The 22,750-nt window shown below is 38.6% G+C and overlaps 2 protein-coding genes across 3 annotated transcripts; both read left to right on the top strand.

The window, feature by feature from the left end:
• Nucleotides 1-517: 517 nt before the first annotated feature.
• On the top strand, nt 518-12,971 carry LOC145478912 (uncharacterized). 2 transcript variants are annotated; one of them, XM_081457102.1, is made up of 17 exons: nt 518-659; nt 2,601-2,822; nt 3,123-3,241; nt 4,317-4,511; nt 5,451-5,661; nt 6,353-6,376; nt 6,808-7,225; nt 7,707-8,057; nt 8,573-8,599; nt 8,979-9,168; nt 9,783-9,968; nt 10,288-10,366; nt 10,691-10,806; nt 10,903-11,064; nt 11,174-11,345; nt 11,717-11,916; nt 12,537-12,971. In XM_081457102.1, exons 2-17 carry the CDS (start codon nt 2,717-2,719, stop codon nt 12,969-12,971), a joined length of 2,991 nt encoding a protein of 996 aa, XP_081313228.1. In that variant the 5' UTR covers nt 518-659; nt 2,601-2,716. The 2 variants fall into 2 exon arrangements, with proteins under 2 accessions (XP_081313228.1, XP_081313229.1); XM_081457103.1 differs by having other exon boundaries at nt 11,717-11,930; nt 12,537-12,610.
• Nucleotides 12,972-13,359: 388 nt separating this feature from the next.
• LOC145478913 (uncharacterized) lies at nt 13,360-18,731 on the top strand. Its single transcript, XM_081457105.1, has 4 exons — nt 13,360-13,442; nt 14,876-14,957; nt 15,742-16,083; nt 16,360-18,731. The coding sequence occupies exons 1-4, from the start codon at nt 13,392-13,394 to the stop codon at nt 16,746-16,748; spliced, it is 864 nt and encodes a 287-aa protein (XP_081313231.1). The 5' UTR covers nt 13,360-13,391; the 3' UTR covers nt 16,749-18,731.
• The last annotated feature ends 4,019 nt before the right edge of the window (nt 18,732-22,750 follow it).

Raw genomic sequence — 22,750 nt, 5'->3', positions numbered from 1 at the left:
GACTCGTACCATAAAGAGGCTATCGTTGCGCTCGCATTTAGGTTGTCATTAATCGTCACAACGTTATCGCTAATTTAGAAAAGCTGCTGGTCATCAGCCTTTGCTTAGATTCTGTTGACTTTTTGAAAAATATTTCACAATAACGGTCCCAACGCTAATCCCTGGGGGCAGCCTTGGTGAACTCATTTCCAAGAACCTTTTTTGAGATGCCAGCTTCACTCTGTTGTAGTCATTTGCATAAATAGGAGCGCAACAAATTGATGAAATTCTCTTCAAAACCGTATGCTAGTTTACTCAGCAACACAGCTGGTGCATGGAATCGAAGGCCTTTGACATATCCGTTGATAAGATTCCTACTAACTGTTTAGATTCCTACTAACTGCTTTTAAAGCAACGTGGATTTCAGATCACGAGATAACAAGCCGTTACGTTTTCTTGCGTTACACTGTCGTTTCGCTAACTTTCGGCGTGACTTGGCTTGGGCATAGTTAGTGGAGGGGACCCCTCCACTAACTATGGCTTGGGTCACGGGTTAAAACGTAGATTAACATGCAAATATTCCTTGACGTGCTTGATTTTGATGTGCTTGTTAACTGGAAGGCTCTAGAGCGAGCCAGCATCACGTTCACATTTGTACAAGGGACAATTTTACCTCCAAGGTAATGCTAATGCTATTACACGAACCAGTGCTACGTAAATAGAAAGGCACATTTGCATTTTCAATTCTCTCCCATGGGAGCTGTGTCAACATCGCCTTCATTAAAAAGTTTGCCTCGGTTCCGAATTTTATGCCATTAATTTTACTTAGCCTTAAGTATTCGGTTTTGTTATGCTTTTTATACCTGAGGTAATGTTAGCGATCTCCTCATGCAGGGATTTTTCCCCAGGTAAATAATCAGAAAAGCTGATTGTGTTCAAACTTTGTACTCACAACTCATGTCGAATATCACAAATGCAGATGTACTTTTGAGGGCAATGCACACAGACAATGCAAATTTCACGAGTGAAGAAACATAACGAGTTTTTCCAGCGTGTTTTATGTTATTTCTTAAAATTCAAATGTACATAGAACGTTACCAGATTTTACAACAGCATTACATGCACGCTCGCCTGAAACTACATCACAACACACAATTAGTATTGCGCATGTACCAGTCACGTTCTTTTAAAACTGTTAAGTTGGTTGACATGTTTTAAAATAAAGTTCAGCTCTCTGATAAATCGTGTGCAAAAAATTCATCTTATCCGCGAAGTTTAAAAGACATCTTCAAAACTGATTTCGAGGACAACTACCCTGCACAGCATAGTACTGTGTTGGATGATTTCTCTACGAGAACGGTCAGGCTTTTAATTAAGCGAGGAGTAACCTAAGAATATTGTCCAGCACGGAAGAATTTCACTGTCTTTCAGTTGGAATCAGATTTGTTCAGTGGAATCAGTACAGATTAACTTATAGGCTTTGATTGCCAAATTGTGGTAGGAAGAATGCCCATCGTGGTCGATCATCTTACACTGTTTGCTGTGCATAAGCTTGCATACGCTGGCAGCTTCGCCTTGCGTGACATACATAATTATAAGCAATTTGAATTGCTTTAGTTTTTACCTTGTAACTTAAAGAGACTCAACTGGAACACATTAATTAATATAGTTCTAATTGTTTTTGCTTGTCTTTAGACACTGAGCTATGCTTTCATAAAATGCTATGTTTGTCTGGGACTGTGGTGATTTGAAGGGTTGACATACTCCTTAATGACTTTTTAGAATGAACGGAATCGTGATGAGTTGCATGTAAAGTAACCAAAAGTCACGGTCATAACCACGTGAAGAGGTTATGAGCTGCTTAAAGTGGTTAGGTCACGTTAATTTTCACAATATTTGTCACGTAAGTGGCCTTTACAACCGTCATGTGCGTTTGCAGTAAATGGTTATTGCAATAATTTGGGAAAAACATGAGATTTAATAAAATAGCAATTACAAAACACTGTATGGCAGCGCGGGTTGAAAGCCGTTCCTATATTAGACAGTTGAACTACCACGTTCTGGGACCATCTTTTTTTTTTTTTTTTCAATTTTGTGTGCCGAGAAATCTGCAAGAAGTGACCACCTATATCATAAGTGTAAAGAAGACTTAAGCGGTACTGAGGCCTGGCGTAATTAATTGGATTGTTTCTCTTATTATAGTGAAATTTGCAAATAACTTAATTGTAATGTATACATTTTATCAAAAGGGTCTTAAAGTATTCCCTCTTTCATTCGTCGCCATTCTCTTCACTGCGTTTTAGAGGAAAAAACCAGTTAGAAGTAAAAATTTGAAAAATATTTGGTGAAACTGAAATGTCAAATATTTAAGTAGATGACGTTTTGGGCTTAGCCCTCTTCAGGTCGATATATAACCGTTATATCAAGGTGTGATTTGTATTGTCAAGAAAGCAGCGCTCTTATCGAGATGTACCAGAGCACGCGCAGTACCGTAGGACGTGAAAGGCATTACTGATTCCGTGCAGTTACATGGCACCCAACCAAAAGATGCTTCTTGTACTTGTTGCTTCCTTCCTTACTAAAGTTCTAAAGTTCTTATGAATACGTCGTTTTCCTTTCAGGTAAAGCTGATGAAAGGAAATTTTGTCCCACCTCGCAGTTCAGCAATTGGAGACGAATGTTGTGATACGTTGGAACATTTCTCTAGATGGCTATTGAAGGTCCCTGAAACTCAGTGATGACTGCTTCAGACATTGAGGTAGAATGTGAGAGTCTCGCCGGCAATGGACAAGACGGCGATACAACGTGCAGCGAAAGTGAAAGTGAAAGGCCAAAAAAGAGAGGTAGTAGCAGAGCAGCGCTTTTAACATTGCTAATTTTCTTTTCTTGGTGATGCATTATTACCAATCCGGCAAAGTTGGTATTTCGGTTCAAAAGGTCCAATTACTTAATAAGACCTCTTCAACAACATGTACCTTACTTTTTTTCTTCTTTTAACACTATGTTTGTTCCTAAATGTGTACGCGAGGCTTGAGATAGGAATTATCCTCCAAACCATGGTAGAAATAACTTCTGAAAACCTTATGTATCAAATATATCAGTATTCATTTATAACCTCTTACATTTGACTGATGTCTACCCAGCTTTCGAGGAGTCGCTGATAAAGACCATAAGGAAAGGCAACTTCCTTGAAATCAGTGAGAAAATCACACCAAAGGCATTTACAAAATGCGAGAAGAACGCTATGCAGATGTCAATGCTGGTGAGTCCATCATATTCTCACAACTCCTCTTTGATCCAGAACTGAAAACCAGTGCATTATCTCATACCAAAATCAAGACATCATTGGTAAGACTTTTGTATAACTTTTTGAGCGCTCGATGTAAGTTACGAGAGGAAACAAGAATCTAGTTTTATTTGCTGGATTACGTCTTCTGACTTGCACAATAATCTTTCGGATTGACTAGCAAATGCATACCCTCTTTGAAGTAGGCATGTTTGGTTATATCGGACGACTGACTTTGGTGGATTCAACATCTTTACAGGACACTAACCCAGACACTTTCATGCGACTCCCGCAAATGAATAGGACTTACTAATAAAATGTTCACCCTTCGAGAATCAACGCCTAAACAGGAAAAAGACATTAGACAACGCAAACATGACCACCAATGCAAGCAGTTGTTCTAGGGTAAAGAATTATTAACGCGCGAAGGCAAATAACTTGGAGGAAAAAACTATATGTGCGGCTTGCGGGTATTTGAATCACAAGACTCACTCGATGACTATCCAAACAACCAATAAACTACGAAGCTCAAGTCTAAACAATTCTGAAAGCTCCTATCAAAGCTCATACAATTAGGCTAGTATAGTTACTGGGATGATTTTAGTTCAATCATGCTGCATGTAATCTGCGGTAACTTTACGCTTCATTTCAACTCCACAAAACTATCTTAATCCCAACCGTGTCTGTGCCTTTTTGTTTTATTACCTACTGAATTTGAAAAGCAGTGATGGTGAAAGTGTTAGTGAATAAAGATTTCATCTTGCTGATTGTCAGGCAGGCGATAATTGTGATTCGAAAGTGTTGTAAATAAATGAATCGATCAATAAGTAAATAAATAAATAAATAAAAGTGTTACCTTAACCCCAACGCATGAGCTTTAATCGAAGCTAATCGAAAAAAGACAGTATGTTCTGTCAGTTATTTAAGAGTAACACAAAGGTTAACTTTATTTTTAGAAGCTCGACGGTAATAATAGCACTTCAGTTGGGTAAGTAAGTGTTTCTCTACAAAAATTAAAGATTTTTCATTTGTTATTGTTTTTAACACCAAGGTGAGTTACGAACTTCGCTCTTTGGCGGACAGGAGGTTACCAAACTTTGAAGATGAGGAAAAATTAGCGTCCTCTGTGGAGGAATTCACTAACTGTCTGATGAACCCCTTAAAATCTGACATAAAGTGCCGTTTACAGTTCAAGCAGTGCTTTGATGAAGTCATGGAAACTGCTATTGAGCTTGGGCAAAAGAAGGTCGGTGATTACAAATCGTCTTTTTGTTACCTTAGAAAGTGAGCTATGCGTGGAACCTATTGATTCGTTATAACAATCCAAAAGTAGTCTGCTGGGGCAATACGCTTGACTCTTAATGTCCCTCTTCACCCGTTGGACACGTATGGGTAAGTGTGCCCAAGGGGAACCCATGCTTGAAAGACTGGAGGGGAATTGAATTGACTTGCGACTGGCATCTTATGACAATAGTTTTGTAGGAGACTAACGACTGACCAACGAGAGGTATCGAGACTCTGAGACTTAATCTTTATTCTTCGGGACTTCTACGTCTTCCACTATGCTTACTTCCTCTGCTTAATACAACTTTCCAATGAACTCACTTTTATGCTAACTCTAGTTACGCCCGGGACTCAAGCCAAAGGTAAATCAGGTGGCACAAAACAAAGTATTCAGATGTAAATCCTAAACGAACGCAGCTGACTTGATAATTCAAGCCGAGATTAACCAACTAGAAAAAATATTATAATCTTTAGCGACAGCTAACCGTGGATCTATCTAGGGGAAGTATAAGCTAAGGTCGCAAGAACGACACAGACATGTACACACGTGAGCGTCCGAAGAAAGATTCTAGAAAGAAACGTTTCCAAGGAAAACGAAAGAGGCGTTCATTCAAGAATTGAGAGTTCCACTCTTGTTAATTAACCTTGGCTTGCCAAAACTAAGCTTTCTTTAAAATATAATTTCTTAATATTTGGCTCCAAAACAGTCTTGCTCACTCGTAGTGCTGTAGATGCATCTGTTTATGCATCTCAGAGATGCATCTACAGTACTGTAGATGCACTCTGCAACCTACAATCTGCAAAAATCAAACATTTTATGCATGTGACCCTGGACGGGAAGCCGAACGCGCGCAGCATTCTTCCAGTTACTAAACATTTTCTATTTATTGTTACTTTCCAGTTTTTCACCCATCCAGTAATTGATAATCTTAACAATGACAAGTGGTATGGTGAACTTGGTGAAATGTGGACGCCATCTTATCTCAGCATTGGACGGTGGAAATGGATGTTTCTTGACTTATGGTGTTTGTTTGATTTGGTGCTATTTCCAATTGTTTTCATTGTCCTTTACCTTATCCACCTTGGGAGGGCAAAGTGGAGTAACAGTACAGGTAATTTTTGAACTCCAGATTTCAAACTACTTTAAAACAATCAATAAACGTTGTTAATGGTAAACAGGAACAACCAGTTGTCTTACTTTTTCTTTGGTCTCTCAATAACACTCTCCATAGTAAATAAACAAGGCTTATTCAGGTTGGAGTTTGTTTTACATTAGATTTTTTTTTTTTTCAATACATTTGTACATAAGTAGAGAATGTTTCAGGAAATTGCTTCTGAGAATAATGTCGAAGAACTGAGATATCATTTGAAAGAGAATGCGTTGATGACGCCAAATCTGCAGCAAAACCATGGTTTCTTGTGCATGTATTCTTGACGAGCGAAGATGGCTAGAGGAGATATCGCTTTCTTTGAACTCATTCTTGTTCGGCCATAAGTGCTAGCCTTTGAGGCAAACCTTGACACCCAAGACTGGCAATGAGTTGGGCTCCTTCTTGATGTAGAAGACAAAGAACACGTCACAATAGATTGCGCCTCACAAACCTATTGTTTTCATTGTTTTCCTCGTTTTTTTGTCCTTTTATTCTCTATTGCTTTGCGTCAGCTGGGTCCTCTGCAGCAAGTAAGAGCCGCGAGTTGGAAAACATGGGGTTATTTTGTAGCAAACCAAGCTGTTGTTAGGCATTCCTGCGATACTGGTCGTGTGGCTAGACAAACTTAAAGAATTTTTGTTTTTCATCGCAGAACGATGTAAAATCGACCTTTATGGTAAGTTTCTATTTCTTATTTTTACCCAAAGTTAAAACGGCTTTGAGAGTCGTTTCGATCACAATTTATAGTAAAATTGCCATGTTAAAAAACTTATTGCGTACATTTATAACATAAAAGACACCTAGATAAAGTCTGTCACGTTTGAACTTCAGACAGATTTCTTTTGTCAGCATCTTGACATTTGTGAACATAGCTACCTAACACTATCCTATGCCAAAGAAGATTTTCCGCTGCGCCAGTCAACGACTAAGCTTAGTTTGAAAAGGTGGTTGACCAAATAGATATCGTTTGTAGCGGAATTATCGCTGATTCATGGTGCTTTATGGTTATCCATCCGTCCTTGGCTTCATAGGACTCATAAGGCCTTGGGCGTTGTAATAAGAATTCAGTCGCGCCTTTTTGTGTGTGTTCGTATTTTATTTCCACAGAGACGTATCGAGAATATTTCACTACACCTTACTTCCTATTTATCCGTGACACGTTGAGTTATCTGGCCTTACTTGGACTCCATTTGTCCATTTGTCTCAGTCCAACAAGCGTTGAATTCAGCGAACAAGAGTGGGCTATCCTGATCTTCTTCGTGGGCCGAATGGTGATGGAAATTAAGCAATTCTGCGTAATAAAGGTGCAAGTGGGACAAGGAAATAAAGATAAAATTAAAATCTTTGACTTGAAAGACGCCAACCAGGAAGAGATTGACGACTTGCTCACAGAGCTAGATGAACTCCATCATCAAAGTGAGAAGCAAAAGGATAACAAAGTTGAAGTCAAGCGTGTAAAGAAGTGTGCTTCTCCTTGTAAAAACGTAGCGATTATTGCTTTAAAGAAATTGAAGAAGTTCACCAGGTAAATGGTATTCACTTTGAATAACTGCGAGAGGTAGAACAGTTTCCGATAGCCCTATGTTTAAGTCAAATGCTGCTAACAAATTAACACAAAGTAAGTTGATTACATCTAAATGTTCTATATTATTGTGATACGTTTTCTAAAAGCCATTCACTGACCTAATTATTTGGCCCAATACAAAACACCCCCGATGAGAGCCAGTTGTAATAAGAAGCAAGCAAGGTTAAATAAGCTCCGTTTGTATTTGGTTTTCAGAAAAAAGAATGATGAAAAGCCAATAGATGTCTGGGCTTAGGGGGTTATAAACCATAATTTTCCTCATGATTTAGTTTTGAATGTATTTCCGATAATAATTACCTTAATTAATTAACACTAACGGAATAATCGTTTGTAACTATGTGTAGTAGGGTCTTTTCGGTTAACTCTGCAGTTAGACTTGACATATTGCATCTACTAAATCTTTCTCACCTTCTCACATCAGAGATACCTGGAACTGTTTGGACCTTATCACTATGTTCGTCTACACCTGCACGTTTCTGCTGAGAATGGTCACGTGGTCTTCATCCAAATTCGTGGTAAACAATCGATCCCTTGTCATAGCTGGCTACTTGTATGGCCTCAATACTATGATCCTCACTTTCAGAGTATTTGGTCAGCTGATGGAGACAGTAAAAGGGCTTGGAACCATTCAAATCGCCTTGTTCAGTATCATCAGAGACATTGCAACGATATTTTGGCAGTTTGTCGCGATTGTCATCGCCTTCTCGTTCGCAATCACGAAAGTGTACATGTCGGAGAAGTCGTTTATCACAGAAAAATATGATGGTATCCCGTAAGTGTATTTTTTTATGTTAGGTATGTTAAAGGAGATCATTTCTTTAACGTCATACCAGAAGCAAGACTGGCAGGTAATAGCAAGCGAATGCAAAAGATTGGTTAAAAATTGGTAAATGGCACTCAAAGTGTTAACTGTGTAGACTACTGACATTTTACATTTCTACGGCTTAACATCAATTAGCATTTACTTCTATTGTAAGAAGTCGGGTTTTGACCTGAGTTCAAGTTAAAACAGCTAAGACTTGTAAGAAGTTTAGAACCTGACTTCTTACAGGTTTTAGCTGTTCAATTATATGAAGCTTTTCCTTGTCACGTGGTGCTGAGGCAAAGTTGGAAAGCAACCGTATAGGTAAAAGCAACTGACAGGCGGGTAGGTGAAAGAGCCCTGAAAATGTTAGAAGCGACTTAAGAACAAAAGCGATATATTTTATCACTGCCTGGCAAATTGACTAGCTATAACAGAGAACATGAATTTGTGATTTACTGATTCAAGTACTTCCTTTTTTTTAGGGTGTGCAGTACGTCTGGACCAACCTGGTAAGTCAGGGAGAGGTGTGAGGTGGTCACAGTGGAGTGAAGTCGGGTCTTACAGGGCTCCGACTGAAATTGGAAGTTTTCGTATTTAAAATGAATTTTTTTTTTTTGAAAAATGCTAAAAAAAAAAGACACTTTTGCCTTTAACATCTTTATAAATTCAGACCTAAGAAAATTGTAAGTAATGACATATAATATAAGTTTGAGTCATGTAAGTGTTGCTATGATTAAATGAATGTGTTGTTTTTTTGTTGTTGTTTTTTTTAAAAACTTGGTAAGTCAGGCAATAATTGCTCTTCTATCCTCGTTTACCTCCACTTTTTTACACTGATTATAGTCACAAAAGTGAGTTCACCTTCTGTCTTTTGGTGTCTCCTCTCAGCTGGTGGACCGTGGTAAAACACCTCTGCTGGTCGTTGCTTGGAATAGCGGAACTGGAGACGCTTGAATCAGTTGACAGTGCGACGGTGACGCTTGCTCACTTGTTGTATGGTATTTTCCTGGTCGTGGGTGTCATTCTTCTTGTTAACATGATGATAGCTCTTTTATCCAACACTTACCAGCGTGTGGAAGTAAGAAACTTTCAGTTCCTGCTTTGCTTCAATGCTTATTGTGGAGTTAGCATGGGACAGTGATTTGTAGCGCTTACAAGACCTCCACCGGGATCAACTCCTTGATGACGCTTTGTAAATAACCAGCTGGTGTTCCTTCAGATTTATAGCCATGTTATGTTTGTTTGTTGCATTCGTTTCGTCAGTGTTAGTGGCGTGCCTATAAATAGCCTGCTCGCAGGTCTAAACTAGTGATTAACATGATTGATTCCAGTTAACTATATCAAGATAACAGAGGGCCAATTAGTGTCTGAAAGTACTCTTAAAGGTAGTTCAGGTCACCAATAGCGGCAGACTTCGAATACAGCTCTTAAAAATTACGGAACTCAAAGTCCCTGGACATGACACTGAGTCGAACGTTATTCAGGTTTCCAATTTGGTTTAAAGCAGTTGTATTGTTGTTTGGTTCTTTCTTGTTCAATTCAGTCAGATGAAATGTGATTTATTTTAGATTTTTTAATGTATTTCATTTACTGAGTTTGTAAGATTTATTTGAAAAAACAGTGATCTGTGAAAATATCGAAGTTTGTCAACTGTCTTGAGCTTACACTATAGTACTTGCTGGCTATTTTAAGGACAATTCTTTAATGGAATGGAAGTTCAAGAAAGCCATCACAATCCAGACGTACAGCTCGTATGATCCAATACCTGTGCCACTAAACCTTGTGTCCAGTCTTGTTATGGGGGTTTGGTGGTTGTGGAAGAAATGTAGAAGGTGCTGCAAAGGACATCCAGACATCCCGACTTCTGCTGTACGGCACGTAAGTTTTTAGCGTGCCCGGCGATTCTGACTTGTATATCTTATAGATTGAAATGATCACAGCATTTCTATCTCTTAAAATATAAGCTGCTCTGACCATTTATCTGCGTATTCTGCAAGGGTCTTTTTTCTTGATGCTTTTCTGTTCTTTTTTTACAGAAAGTAAATTGATCGTGTCAATTTCTTGAAACGTAGAATTCTAGGTCTAGGTCGTCTTTACCAATGTGCTTTTAGGGTAATTTCTTACCGTAGTTCTTATCGACGAAGAAGAGGGATGCGTGTTAGAGACCTACTATTGTCGCTTTTCTCATTTCTTCCAGACTAAAGAGCTGGATGAAGTTATTGAAAAGCTTCAAACTAGTTATTTTGCAGCTTATGGCTTTTCGTTTCCTCAAACAGGTAGGTACAACGAGGAGATAACACCTAGTTTTTGCTGTTAATGACGATTATATTTTAGATGTGGATGGAGTTTTATCTGTGTTGGACAGCTCTTTTTTCATTTTTTGTTAATGTGGTCCTTAATGTAGTGGCCCAAAGACATAGTGTCAATTAAATTTTACAGAAGAAATATAAGCAGAAGAACGTGACAAAACCGACATCTGCTTTAAACAATTACAAATGTCCTCTCGTCTTTTCAAATATACCTAAATAAAATGAACTGCGTTGTGTGAAATGAATTATATCTAGCCACAGAAAGTTTTCTCTTTTGTTTGTTTTTTATAGAGGAAGGGAAGATGGACCAGTTGTTTTTGGAAGCTGAGGGTAATCGTCGAATTGCCAATCAAACTGCGCAGAGAGCATTCCTGGCTCGCCAAGATATTCTAGCGACAGGCCAAAAGGTAGCATCGGGTTTTGCTTAATGTCAAAGCAGACTGCATTGTACTAGAAACATGTTTTTCCTGTTTGGTAACTTTTTTTTGTTTACATCATTACAGGCGTGGCATAGCATGGGTGTAAAGGTGAGGGACTGCCTTCTCCTGTACGAGGGAGTCAAAAGTTGTGAGGTTTGTGAGACTTCTCCACAATCAACAGCATCACTATTGCATCATGGTGCCAGATACGTTTTTCCGTTCTCCAAGGACTTCCCACACTTTGAGGTAGGAATGAAAATACTTTTTGTGTGTTTTGTTCGGTGTTTGTTTGATTTTCTCACTGAGTACTCTCGTTTAACTTGGCTTGTGTCTTGTGGCTTCCTTACCACCTTAGGTTCTAGTCCTAGAAACTGGTAGAAACAGGTTTCTCGAAGTCGGCGTGGTGCGAAAGGGATACGATTTTCATTTGAGACCTGGATGCTATACTGGTAGCGTGGCCTATCACGCGGATGGAAATATTGTCGATGGCGGAAATGAAGACTTAACAACACGCAGATTAATTGAAGGTACGGTAAAATTTTCCACGTAGCGAAATAGAGGAATCCATCCATCTTCTGTTAAGTACCTATATACAGCTTCACTCGTTAGCATTTTCGTTGCGCCAACAATCAAACGTAGTCCACTAAATTGTGTCAATCAATATCTGAGATTGTCAATGAGCCCAGCCAACCATAGGTATTCGGTTATATCACATTTAGTTGGTTCCATTTATTATGTATCCATGGGTCAATCTAGTGGAAAATCTAAAATAGCATACTACAAATCAGTGATCAATAAATGGGGCATAAAAATATAACACCAGTAAAGATGATAATTTGGTTACTTGTCCATTGTTGTCGTTGTTGAGAGTTTCTTGCTCTCTGTTCTCTTCCTTTAGTTCCTGTGGTGAATCGAGGTGATCTGATTGGTTGCATTCTTAAGTTCGAAATGGAATCTAACGGCAAGGTACCAGTTGTATTTTGCTTGAATGGAGACCAGGTGACAGATAAAGAGTTGCTGATAGAGTGTGACAAAACAACAAAACAACTTTACCCTTACGTAGGGATGGGTCAACACGGAGTTCAAGTGTTAGCCAAGGTAAGGATTTCAGGGTAAAATGTGATGTGTATTCGCTGAAAAATACGCGAATGACCCTTCTCACAGTAGACTTCTCAAGGCGTATTTATAACGAGTCCGTGGAATTGCTTGTCAGTAGAGATTTGTCGATAACCAGGCTGAAGCGAGTTTGTGATGCCTAATAAACCCTCTTATGTACTTTACATTTTAACACAAGATACCAAAAATAATGACAGCGTTGGTCACTTGGTTCACACCAAAAAGAATCAGGAGAATTCAAAATGAAGCTACAATAGAATCAACTAGAAATGTTTTTCGAATGCTAGCCAACCGGGTCAGGAGTTCCTTGCTTGCTTTCTGCATTGGTTGTTTATTCTTTGAAAAGAAGCTTTTAGGGACCACCTTTTCTCAGCTTAATCTAAATTTACGAAACCATTTTGTCCAATTTACCGGGTTTCTATCTTTCTTAGGAGGGTTGGCTATTGAAGTGATCATGTGCACTCGACATCCTATCGCATTATTTTGTAGAAAACAGTTCATACAGAGGCAAAAAGTCTTGCGAAACCTAGACAAGAGACTCATTTGAAGCAGTTACAAAAACACTCACAATGTTGCGTTCCATTTTCCCGTTATTTTATTAGATGACTTCAGCTGGCAGTGAAGGGGTGGAGATTCTTGGTCAGATGGACGTCGTATCGAGTAACGCTAAGAGCAAGCAGTCATACGCTGCAGCAAGCGATGGCAAGATGGCGGTCATCAACCGTGATCTAAAAGACTCAACAGTGCAATTTCGAAGACTGAGAGATAATATCCTAGCCAATTTTAGGGAATTTGAAGATTTGTTTAATGATACTCAAACAGAATTCACAAAGCTGGCAGGTTTAGATGTTGAAAAAGAAGGCGAAGACGTCCTGCGTAAGGTAGATAGGGAAAGGTACAGACAAACGCTCGCATGCGCTAACCTGGTAAAGAAGATAAAGGAAGACTTAGATGTGCTTAGAGAAATGACAAAGGACAATTTGAAACTGATAACCAAAGCAATTACAGAGGCAAGGCAAATGCATGAAGAACAATAAGGAATTTTAAGTACATACCGTGTTAAGAAGGCAAAGGCACCTTTTGATAGAGTCCTCGTGCTTTCTTATATGTCTGTGGAGTGTTGCAAATGAGTACTAGTTACTTGCTGATAACCAGGCAAAAACATTTTTTCTCTGTCCTACTAAAAACATGACCGCATCGCAAATTAGTCCTAGTTATTAATCATTTTTTGACATTTCACTTGTCAGTCTTTTAAGAATTCAAGACGAATGACTTATGAAAACAGACCATAAAATAAAATTAGTGACTAAACTAATCAATCAATAAGCCAGTACTGTGGGTCTTTGACTTCAGTGACCATTTCTCGCGAAGCTGTTTTGATTTGAGTCTGTGTTTGCACACTACGGCCAGAAGAGCAACACCGACTAAAGGAAGAAGCTGCACTGTATGGAGCAAAAATGGCCAGAATCGACGAAGGCATTAGGAAGGCAGTGATTTACTTTTTGTATGTACGTATACTTTATGTTCACTTTGTTTTCTGTTCACTAAATTGACTTAAACGTGCGCTATGATTTTTATGTCCAATTCTTTTGCAGTCTGTTTTTATAAAGGAAGCCGGTTTTCATTACTGTGTTTGTTACCGTTATATTTTGTTTCGCTCTCTGTTGAAAATTGGTGTAAGCTGGTGTGACCAGGTTAGATTCGGTGTTGTTATGTAAACTACAGACAAAATGCAATTTGATAACAAACAAATTTACTACGTAAAGCAAAAAAGGGTGAAAGTAACAAGGACTTGAGGTCAACTAAGACTTGACTTGAAAATTGCTTGCTTCAGAACAACTGCTGGTGCGAAGGCTTGTGTGTAACTGACTTAAACTAGCTTGCTACTGGCAATTTCTTGATGCGCTAACACTATGTCATATCCTCAGTATCCTGTGAACCAAAGCATAAACATGCATTGGGCTTAACCTTCCGGGGGGGGGGGTACTTTGGGAATTTCTGGGTGGGGATGTGCCGCTGGGACCCTGGAACCCTTAGCCTATACCAGAGCTAGCTCAGCTGAATTTTGCTAACCTATACTAGAGTAAACTCCCAAAAGCATCCCATCTATCACACTGTTGAGGCTGATTTGCGTAAATTTAAACTTGCCGATTTAATTTTTTATATTTTTGAGTGGCAATCCCTGGTTTCCTTACTCTAGATAAAATCTTCAACCAACCAGTCAGTTTTGTGGAAAATGATACCCTATTCTAGACCCAAATGCTCTGACTTATATACCCTATCCTAGAGTAAACTGCTTGAAAACCATACCCTTCACAGCGGCACATACCTATATAGCCCATATATGGCAGCGCCCCCTTCACCCCCGCCCCCTGCCCGGGGCTTAACCACAATTTCCCGTGCCAAGATTCCTACATGCTAACAAGCTAAGTGAAACAGGAGTTCTTTATTCATCGAAGGATGCTTTTTTACCGTACAGGAAATGACTAACAGGCTATTTAGAGAGGTAACATAATATAACTTGTGGTTTGAGTAACAGAAATTTGGCATATGAATACGTCGAATACGACCTGTGCATTCTAAAAGCTAGCGCGTACCAAAATACTAGCGAAAAATACCCCACATTCCTAAAAGGAATATTAAGAACTTGGGAGCTAGCTCACACTGGCCTTGTGGTGTTTATATTTTTCCTTTCCACTTTTCGCTTTCTAAAATTGAGGTCACCCTTGCCCCGCTGTTGAAGTGTTGTGGATCAATTTACATCTGATATGTTTCACAATCTACTTAACGGTTCTTTTGTTTTGCATCCGTTAATGTGAAATGAAATCTCCTAACTTGTCGGTCGCATATGACATGTTTGGCACAATTCCACTATTTAGTTTTACAGTTTCCTGTATGGATTATGCTCTGACGCACTCTGGCTCCTTGCTCCTTTACACAGGCAACATTCACAACCATGAAGCAGGTTCTGTTGGTCCTTTACTTTGCTTTAAGCGTTTCTGCACTTTCGAATGCGTTTAATGGTAAGTGGGTTTATTTTTTATTTTAGGCATTTGCTTGATGCATGCAGCTTTTTTTAGTATAATTTGTATTGTCATCACCAAATCGTATAAATGGGAAAAGATAACTAAATGAAAATTTGATAGCGCACACATGTTTGTCATCTTTTTGTCTTAGGAAAAGCATTTTGGCTCCTCAAATTGTAATTTGCTGTAACACTGAGTTTATACGTTTCCGTACTGAAGAATTTTTCACGGGGAAAAGCACTTCTAGAATGTTCTTTGACGGTTTCAAAGTGTCCGTTGTCCGTCTTAGAGAGATGTCCGTCTTATAGGGAATTCAGTCACAGTAAAATGACGGAAAAGCGGCAGGGACCAGAACCACGTGTCCGTCTTGTAAAGTTGACTGTATATAAAACCAGGATGCTTCTTAGGCTGGCGACTTTGGTATTTCCTTTGGAGGAAGTATATGACAAATTGTGGTTATGCGAACTTCGAAGGTATGCTGATCAAACAAATCGACCTCACTGCTCGAGTTCATCGAACGTATCTAAGGTTTCATGGAGAGATTTCTAGTTTCTATGAGGACGAATGACATAACTGCTTAAGTGAATTTTCCAACGCTGGCGTAAAACTGTGGGTACTAAATATTGATCCAAATGGCGAAATCTTTCTGTCTTCCTTGCTTTGAGCTGGATCTTTGCTGGGTAAAAGCGAGGTACTAGTCGAGGTCTGTCAGCTACTCCTTATAAAGTGGCGTTTTAACTTGCTAGCTGTGTTATAGTTGGTATCGTTCTTTACTTTACAGTTGATGATCGGATTATTGCCCGTTGGACGAACAACCTTTATTACCCTGGGAAAGTGTTATCAATTGGAAATGGCCTGGTGAATATTTCGTTTGACGACAATGACACGATTATTCACAGAGTCTCGGACATTTCAGCGGTAATTCCCGATAAGGTGCCTCATGACGTAGACATTGGACACCACGTGGTAGCAACATGGAAAGGAGGCAACACGTATTTCATTGGTTACGTGTCTGAAAAAGATTCTGGTAACCGTTTCAAAGTCACTTTTGATGACAACGACGAGGACTATTACGCTGTCAGTCAGCTAAGGATTTTTCCTGAGCACTGGTCATCTCATGAAGGTCAGTACAGACCCTTGTCCATGATTCACAGGAACCATTCATACCTACGATAACACAAGGGTATCTGCTAACACTGCATCCATAAATATTCAGTTTAGCCATTTAGCATTCTAAGCTCGTCCAAAGCAAATTCAGCGATAAATATTTTCATTTCCTTTACAAAATCTTTTTCCCAAAATTTGCCTTTTTTAAGTGCCAGTCAAACGCGACCTGAAAAAGTTTGCTTGCCATTTGCAGCGACCAGCATCAACTAATATCCCATTTTTACACTTCCAGTGGGTGCCAGAGTGTTTGCCCGCTGGAAAAACGGTCTATACTATCGCGGATTCGTTACAAGTGCCACCTCCACGACCGTGTTCATCAGTTATGATGATGGAGACACCATCACTTTACACAGGATTGACCCGACAGCAGTAATACTCGATCACCCTGCATGTTACAGTGAGGTCCACGCTGGTCAACGTGTAATTGGTTTCTGGCCTGGAAGAACCAGGTATTACCCTGGTGTGGTGACACACAAGAGGATTTCTGTCAACAATAACTGCCATGAGAAAGCTGTGTACCACGTGTTGTTTGATGACGGAGACAAGCGACTTCAAGACTCGCTCCAGATTCGTCTTATTCCGTGCACTGCAAGTCAAGAATTGAATGTACAAAATATTTGAATCCAGCATGTTTGAAATTCAAGTGAAATAAAGTAATTCTGGCTTCAGATCTTGCTTACTTTCTTTCACTGTAGATTTTGGAAGCACACCTAACTAGTTGTGAACGTTTACGGGATTTAGAGTAATAGATTTATCCAGATCTTTTAGTTTGTATCAAAAGACAATGTTTCAATCGAGTTAGAAATTGTCGGACTTATTGCTGCTTTATATCTGTCTAAGTGACTGACTTCCAAGGGCATCCATGGTAACGAAAAGCGAATAGCACCATGAATATTACGCCCATTCATGTTTAAATGTCTTTGCCATCTTGCATAAGAAAGTAAACTCAAGGTAGAAAGGCGATGAATGTAATCATGCACAGTAGGTTTAGAAGCTCATGATCAGCCACGAAACCAAAGTATACCATGACAATGTTGATTGACCTCGTTACTTTTTGTGTTGAAGAGAAAATCGCGACGTTTTATCACCAGTTTTAGCCAAACTAAATCCAAGTTTTTACTCTATCTATTTTTTTTTTCTTTTTCTTGAAATTAACCTGTAAAGTAGGACGTAGTTTAAAGTAGATTCGCATTTTGAACTTTGAAAGCAATATAATCAGGGCTGTGCAAACGTTATTTATGCGTCAAAAGTAGCTTATCTAATGACAATTAGTGAACGTTATTAAATCCCCGCCTCCCTAGGTACCTTTTTTACTTGGAAGTTTGCTTTGACGTGAGCGCTGTTATCAATTATCAGACACCATAGGAGAAGCCAAGAAAGTAGAGAAAACAGGAACTAAGGAGTACATTTTGACAAGAGCCAGAAGAGCACAAGGTGACAACGTTTTAAGCAATGAACGCAACTCATCGGTAACTTGTGTTGTTTAGCACTTAGCCTATTGTTTACAGGAAATTCTGTCTGCAGCCGTGGTACCGAAGTGCAAAAGTCTTTTCACAAGTTTCATTTTGACAATGCTTTTTACCGCACTCAGATTGACAGAAACAAGCAGTGTCTGTGTTGCTGTTTTTATTTTATTTTTTCATGGAAATTCCAAGAATCTGAGGGAAGATGCTACATTGAAAGGTAAAATAATTCAGTTTCTACGACAATTTGTTATTTCATTATTTTTCACTGAGCGCTGACAGGAGATCGGATGTTTTGAACAAAAGATCTGCATGCTATCACCTTGGCATCTGTATTCGGTTTTCGCTTTATCCACCGAAATGATTGCCAACCCCTTGGGCCATCAGTCATCCGCTTTACCATAGATCCTGACGTACGTTTGACTCAGTTTTATAATACAGTTTTGTTTAATACCTCTGGCAGTAATTGCAAACTAAAATCGTGTTAGCATTGCGTAGCAGGAACGATACGCACCATTTTCATTCACGAGCTTGTTATTTTCAGTATATCAGACTACGACTGAGTAAATAAATTTGGTATCGAGGTGAACCGTTACAAGAAGTAGCCCGACTTGACTGCACTTCGCACTTTACGCGAACTCAAAAATTCAATTCTCGACCGACCGTTTTGCGTTTTTCGCTGCCGTCAATCAAATCTTCGTGGGCTTCGCCATTTTCGCCTCACCGAGCCTCGTTAAAGTTGAACTGGCGATGAACGTATGAAGCCCGACGACAGGCATACAGAGAAACTCAAACTTCAATTTTACACATGCTTATTTTATAGCGGAGTGAAAGTGTCAGGGTGAAGTGAGTGAATCACCAAACAGTCGAGAAAATAAATCCTAACAAGCCGCGGCCAAATTGTTTGGCGCCAAATTTCCACGAGTGTTAATTTTTCCCAATTATTTTTCTGGGGGGTTTTATTGGGAAACGTAGCTATGGCCAAGATGAAGTTAATTTTTCTTTGGTAATAATAAACATCGATAATTTAGTCGTGTTAAATGTTTTTGTCGATGTTGAAAATAATGGCTTTTGATTAGAGTCGTATTCATCTTTCCTTTCGTCACGCACCAAATTTCACAGAAAGCAAATAATGTAACGCGCAGTTCTTGGATCTTGGGTCAACTGCTAAAAGTAGCAATAATAGATAGAACTGGTTAAAACTAATAAACTAAAAGTGAAATCCTTTAATTACTCCAGTTATAATTTTCGGAATAAATGTTGTTAATACATCGTTTTCTTTCATACCGTGTACAGGTGTCCCTAGTGCATTGCAAAATATGTAAAACTAAGGCTCACTTTTGCGAAAACATTAAGAGTGTATTTACTTTAAAATGGTCCAGTACGTTTGTTCCAACGAATGCTTGAAAATTAATTCTTGTCATCGTCACTTTTACTCCAACGGAAATTGTTTTTAAATTTTTTAAAGTAAAACCAGTGAGCAGCACGTCTGCGAACTACTTGAGTTGTAAAACTTTTTTATTTTCCCCTACGCGTTTCGTGTGACTAGCGCACACTTCTTCAGGGAGTTTAACAATACAATCAAGTATACCTGTATATATACCTAGATACAATTCTGCATTTCGCAAAAAACGACACCTACGGATTTGCGTATACAAACCGCTCGGTAATGCGTCTAGGAAACAGGCGTAAAAATATTATTAAGGTGTGACATAACTATTTGGGGCCCACCGTTTTAGCTTCGTTTTTTGCGAAATGCAGAATTGTGTCTAAAAAAAACGCTATATTATCTTTATCTGATTTACGGCGCGTGAATGAGAAGATTGATAGATTCTATTATAGTGATTGTTTTCAAGTTCGTCATAAGTACATTTCGGTGGAAACTTCGCAAGTGTTTAAAACAGCATAGACCAACTGCTGTCACTGTTTTGTAAACTAAAGCATTTATAATGCAGTTCCCCCGCTGGTTACTTCCAAGACTCTGCGAAACAATTCTGAATCCATTGGCTTGGCAAAATGCAGACACGAAACTCAATTAGAAAGTTTAACTGCAGACACTAGTCAACCATCGACTGATCATTCGTTCACCTGCCTTCAAATTGGCAGCACTTGAAAGGCAATTCAACAAAAGAAAACACTGAAAGGGTGCTTTGTTTGGCGAGATCTTTTTCGAGTCCTCCTTTTTCTTTCATCAAAAGTTGCATTTTGGAAGAGGTTATGTAAATTAGAATTTTTTCATCTGTTGAACGATGGATCGGCGACCATCAAGTGATAAGAGTACTTTTAACGGTCAATGATTACAATAAGTTGTATGATGCAGGTATCAGGAAAAGAAAGAACGAAGTGAAAGGGAACGAAATAAAGCTACCAAAAAAAAAATTCAACCATAGATTTAAGTAATTGTGTCAAAGCATCTCTTTATTAGTTTGCAAATAAGGAAGCAAAATTACTGCCAGCAATTCCAAGATGGTAAATATTGTCCTTCATCCTCAATTAGCTAGTCCTTGTAAACTTTGCGTTGAGGTCTTTCTTGTTTACAATTTTGATTACTAGACTCAGTAGGGTGTGTGATCAGATGACTCCTGAAGATATTCAAACAAAAGGCAAACAGATAGTCAGAAAAATTTTGTTGTTCTCTTGAATGAAGCGCGTCCATGATTTTCTCGCCAAAAAGTGCCGTGTGCATAACAGAAAAAAATCCTTGCATTGCTTTCTGCAAACAAACCTTTTCAGTGTCAATTCAATCGCAAAAAGTTCGTCCAAACAGTCAAATACTGTCGTTTTGTATTTGTTATGAAATGACTCTGTTTTTTGTCTTGTATCAGGTAACTTGCTCGACAAATTTGATTTATAGGCAGGTGTTCTACATTATGGAGTGATAATTTTTCAGTCTAGACAGTTTTCATTGCTCCATTCACGTAGGGGCCATACCACCCGCCTAATGTTTCATGAAGGCTATATTTGCTTGGTTTATATATTTCTGAACCAAGTTTGGCAGATGAGCTTTCTTTGTTCTCCAGTTTATTTTAATTTGGAAGTTGTGACAAAATGTCAGATTATGACGTCATAATTGATGACGTCACCAAAACGTGTTATAATTTTTTGTAAAATCTTATGTAAAGATTATGTCATTAGAAAGGTCCTGACTTGAGGAGTAAAATGCCGGAAACCGTTTTTTGCTATGATGATTATTTTTTGAGATATGGGAAGTTAAATATTTTTTGGTTGTCCCCCCCCGGAATTTGCTTAACCATACTGTCCTTCTTAAGTCAATCTCTCTGGTTTATTTTTTTCAGTTTTATTCTAGGAAGGCTAATAATCTAGCAAAATAGAAAGCTTAATGTTGTCAAAAATCGTATGGTTTTAGAAATTTGATTTTCAGCTTTCTTATGATGGTATTAACAGAAAAAAAACGGGTGACGTCACAAGTTATGACGTAACAAAACTAGTTTTAACGCAATAACACTAGAGGGATAATTTTTTATTCCGATTTTCTTCTTTATTTTTGCTTTAGTCATCTGGCACATCACATGTGCAACATAGCTGCATTTGCTGGAACAAAAATACAGCTCCAATTTGAGGATTTTTCTCAAGGGGGGGACCCCATATTTTGCAGAGTTATTTTTCATATTTAAAAATGCCATATTTCATTTAATTTTTGTGATATGGACAAAATTTTTTCAGGTTTCAACTCCCTTTGATGTGCTCTTTCGAACACATTGTAAAAAAATATGCATATTAAAAACTTCAAAAGTGGCAAAAACATGACGTCATCACTGTGACGTCACAACTTTGACATTTACCGACATTTTTCACGTAAATGTAATTGGCAATAGGTCTCCTGCTCATCTGCCAAGTTTAGTGTAGAAAGAGTCAATACTTTTTAAGTAATGCGAAATAATGTGAAATACCCAAGAACTGAAGAAACATTTGGGGGGTGGTTTGGCCCCTACGTGATTATCCATCGTGTTGTTAGCATTGAATTCTCGCAATTCTCTCCAATATCCTATCCAAGCATACACTCAAACAACTCTCTCAATTCAATATTTCACTCCTAAGACGTGTAATATTCTACAGCTCACAGTTTTCAGGAACATAGTGAAAAGGTCTGGATGGTAGCAGACATGTTGAAATTTTAAGAAACAAAACGCTTTTTAAAAACATGTTTCAACAGAATCTTCTGTCATCTTCAGTTTAAATTACAAAGTACAGAGTTGAATATATAGTGTGCGCAAAATGGTAATTGAATATAAGGAAACATAACAATGTAAAATATTACAGAGAAAGTTCTAAATTAACATGATAAAGTTGATGATTTAGTGTAGGTTTTTCCCATTGAATATGAATAGCTTCTTTTATCTTAAGCTGGAAGGTGGTTAGTCTCCTCCGCAGCCGTTTTTTGGGATGTCACGCAACGCTCCACCCCCAAACAACGGCTGCGGAGGAGACTAGATATGGTGGAAGCGTGATCTAGGATACTGAAACAGTCATTGGAGCATGAAGTGCGGCATTGCTGGGAATTTTGCAGGTTTTTGAAAATGTTAGAGGTCCTATCACTGAACATGTGCTAACGTACGCGCGTGGAAAAATGTCGGGTGGTTTCGTCGACATAGCAGGCATTACAGCCCGCACACAAAAACTTGTATACCACACCCGCACGGAAACCACGAGGGATAGGATCTTTCACACCAAACATGTTGCCGATTTTAAAGGATGAGAAAACTAACTTAATATAAATGCTGTTACAATAACGTTTAGCAAACAGCTATGGGTTCTCCCCTCGCCCCTGTTCTTTCTAATTTATTTATGGAGCATCACGAAAAATTATGGTTGGAAAATTTTCAGGGCTCGGAGATATTATTTTACCGACGTTATGATGATGATACATTTTGCTTTTTTCATTCGGAGAATCAAGCGCTACTATTTTTCGACTCTAGGCACCCTAACATCAGATTCACTATGGAAAAAGAAATAGATTACAAAATACCTTTCTTAGATGTTCTGATCAACAACGACACTCATTCTCCTGTCACTAGTGTTTACCGTAAGAAGACCTTCACGGGCCTATTGACCAATTACTTTAGTTTTACATCGCATTCCTGCAAACTGGGTCTCATTCGCACGTTTGTTGATAGAGCCTACAAGATCAACAAAACTTGG

Source organism: Orbicella franksi, chromosome 2 (genome assembly GCF_964199315.1).
Source record: "Orbicella franksi chromosome 2, jaOrbFran1.1, whole genome shotgun sequence".
Taxonomy (NCBI): Eukaryota; Metazoa; Cnidaria; class Anthozoa; order Scleractinia; family Merulinidae; genus Orbicella; species Orbicella franksi.
Note: the sequence above shows the minus strand (reverse complement) of the source record. Positions and strands in the feature narration are given on the sequence as shown.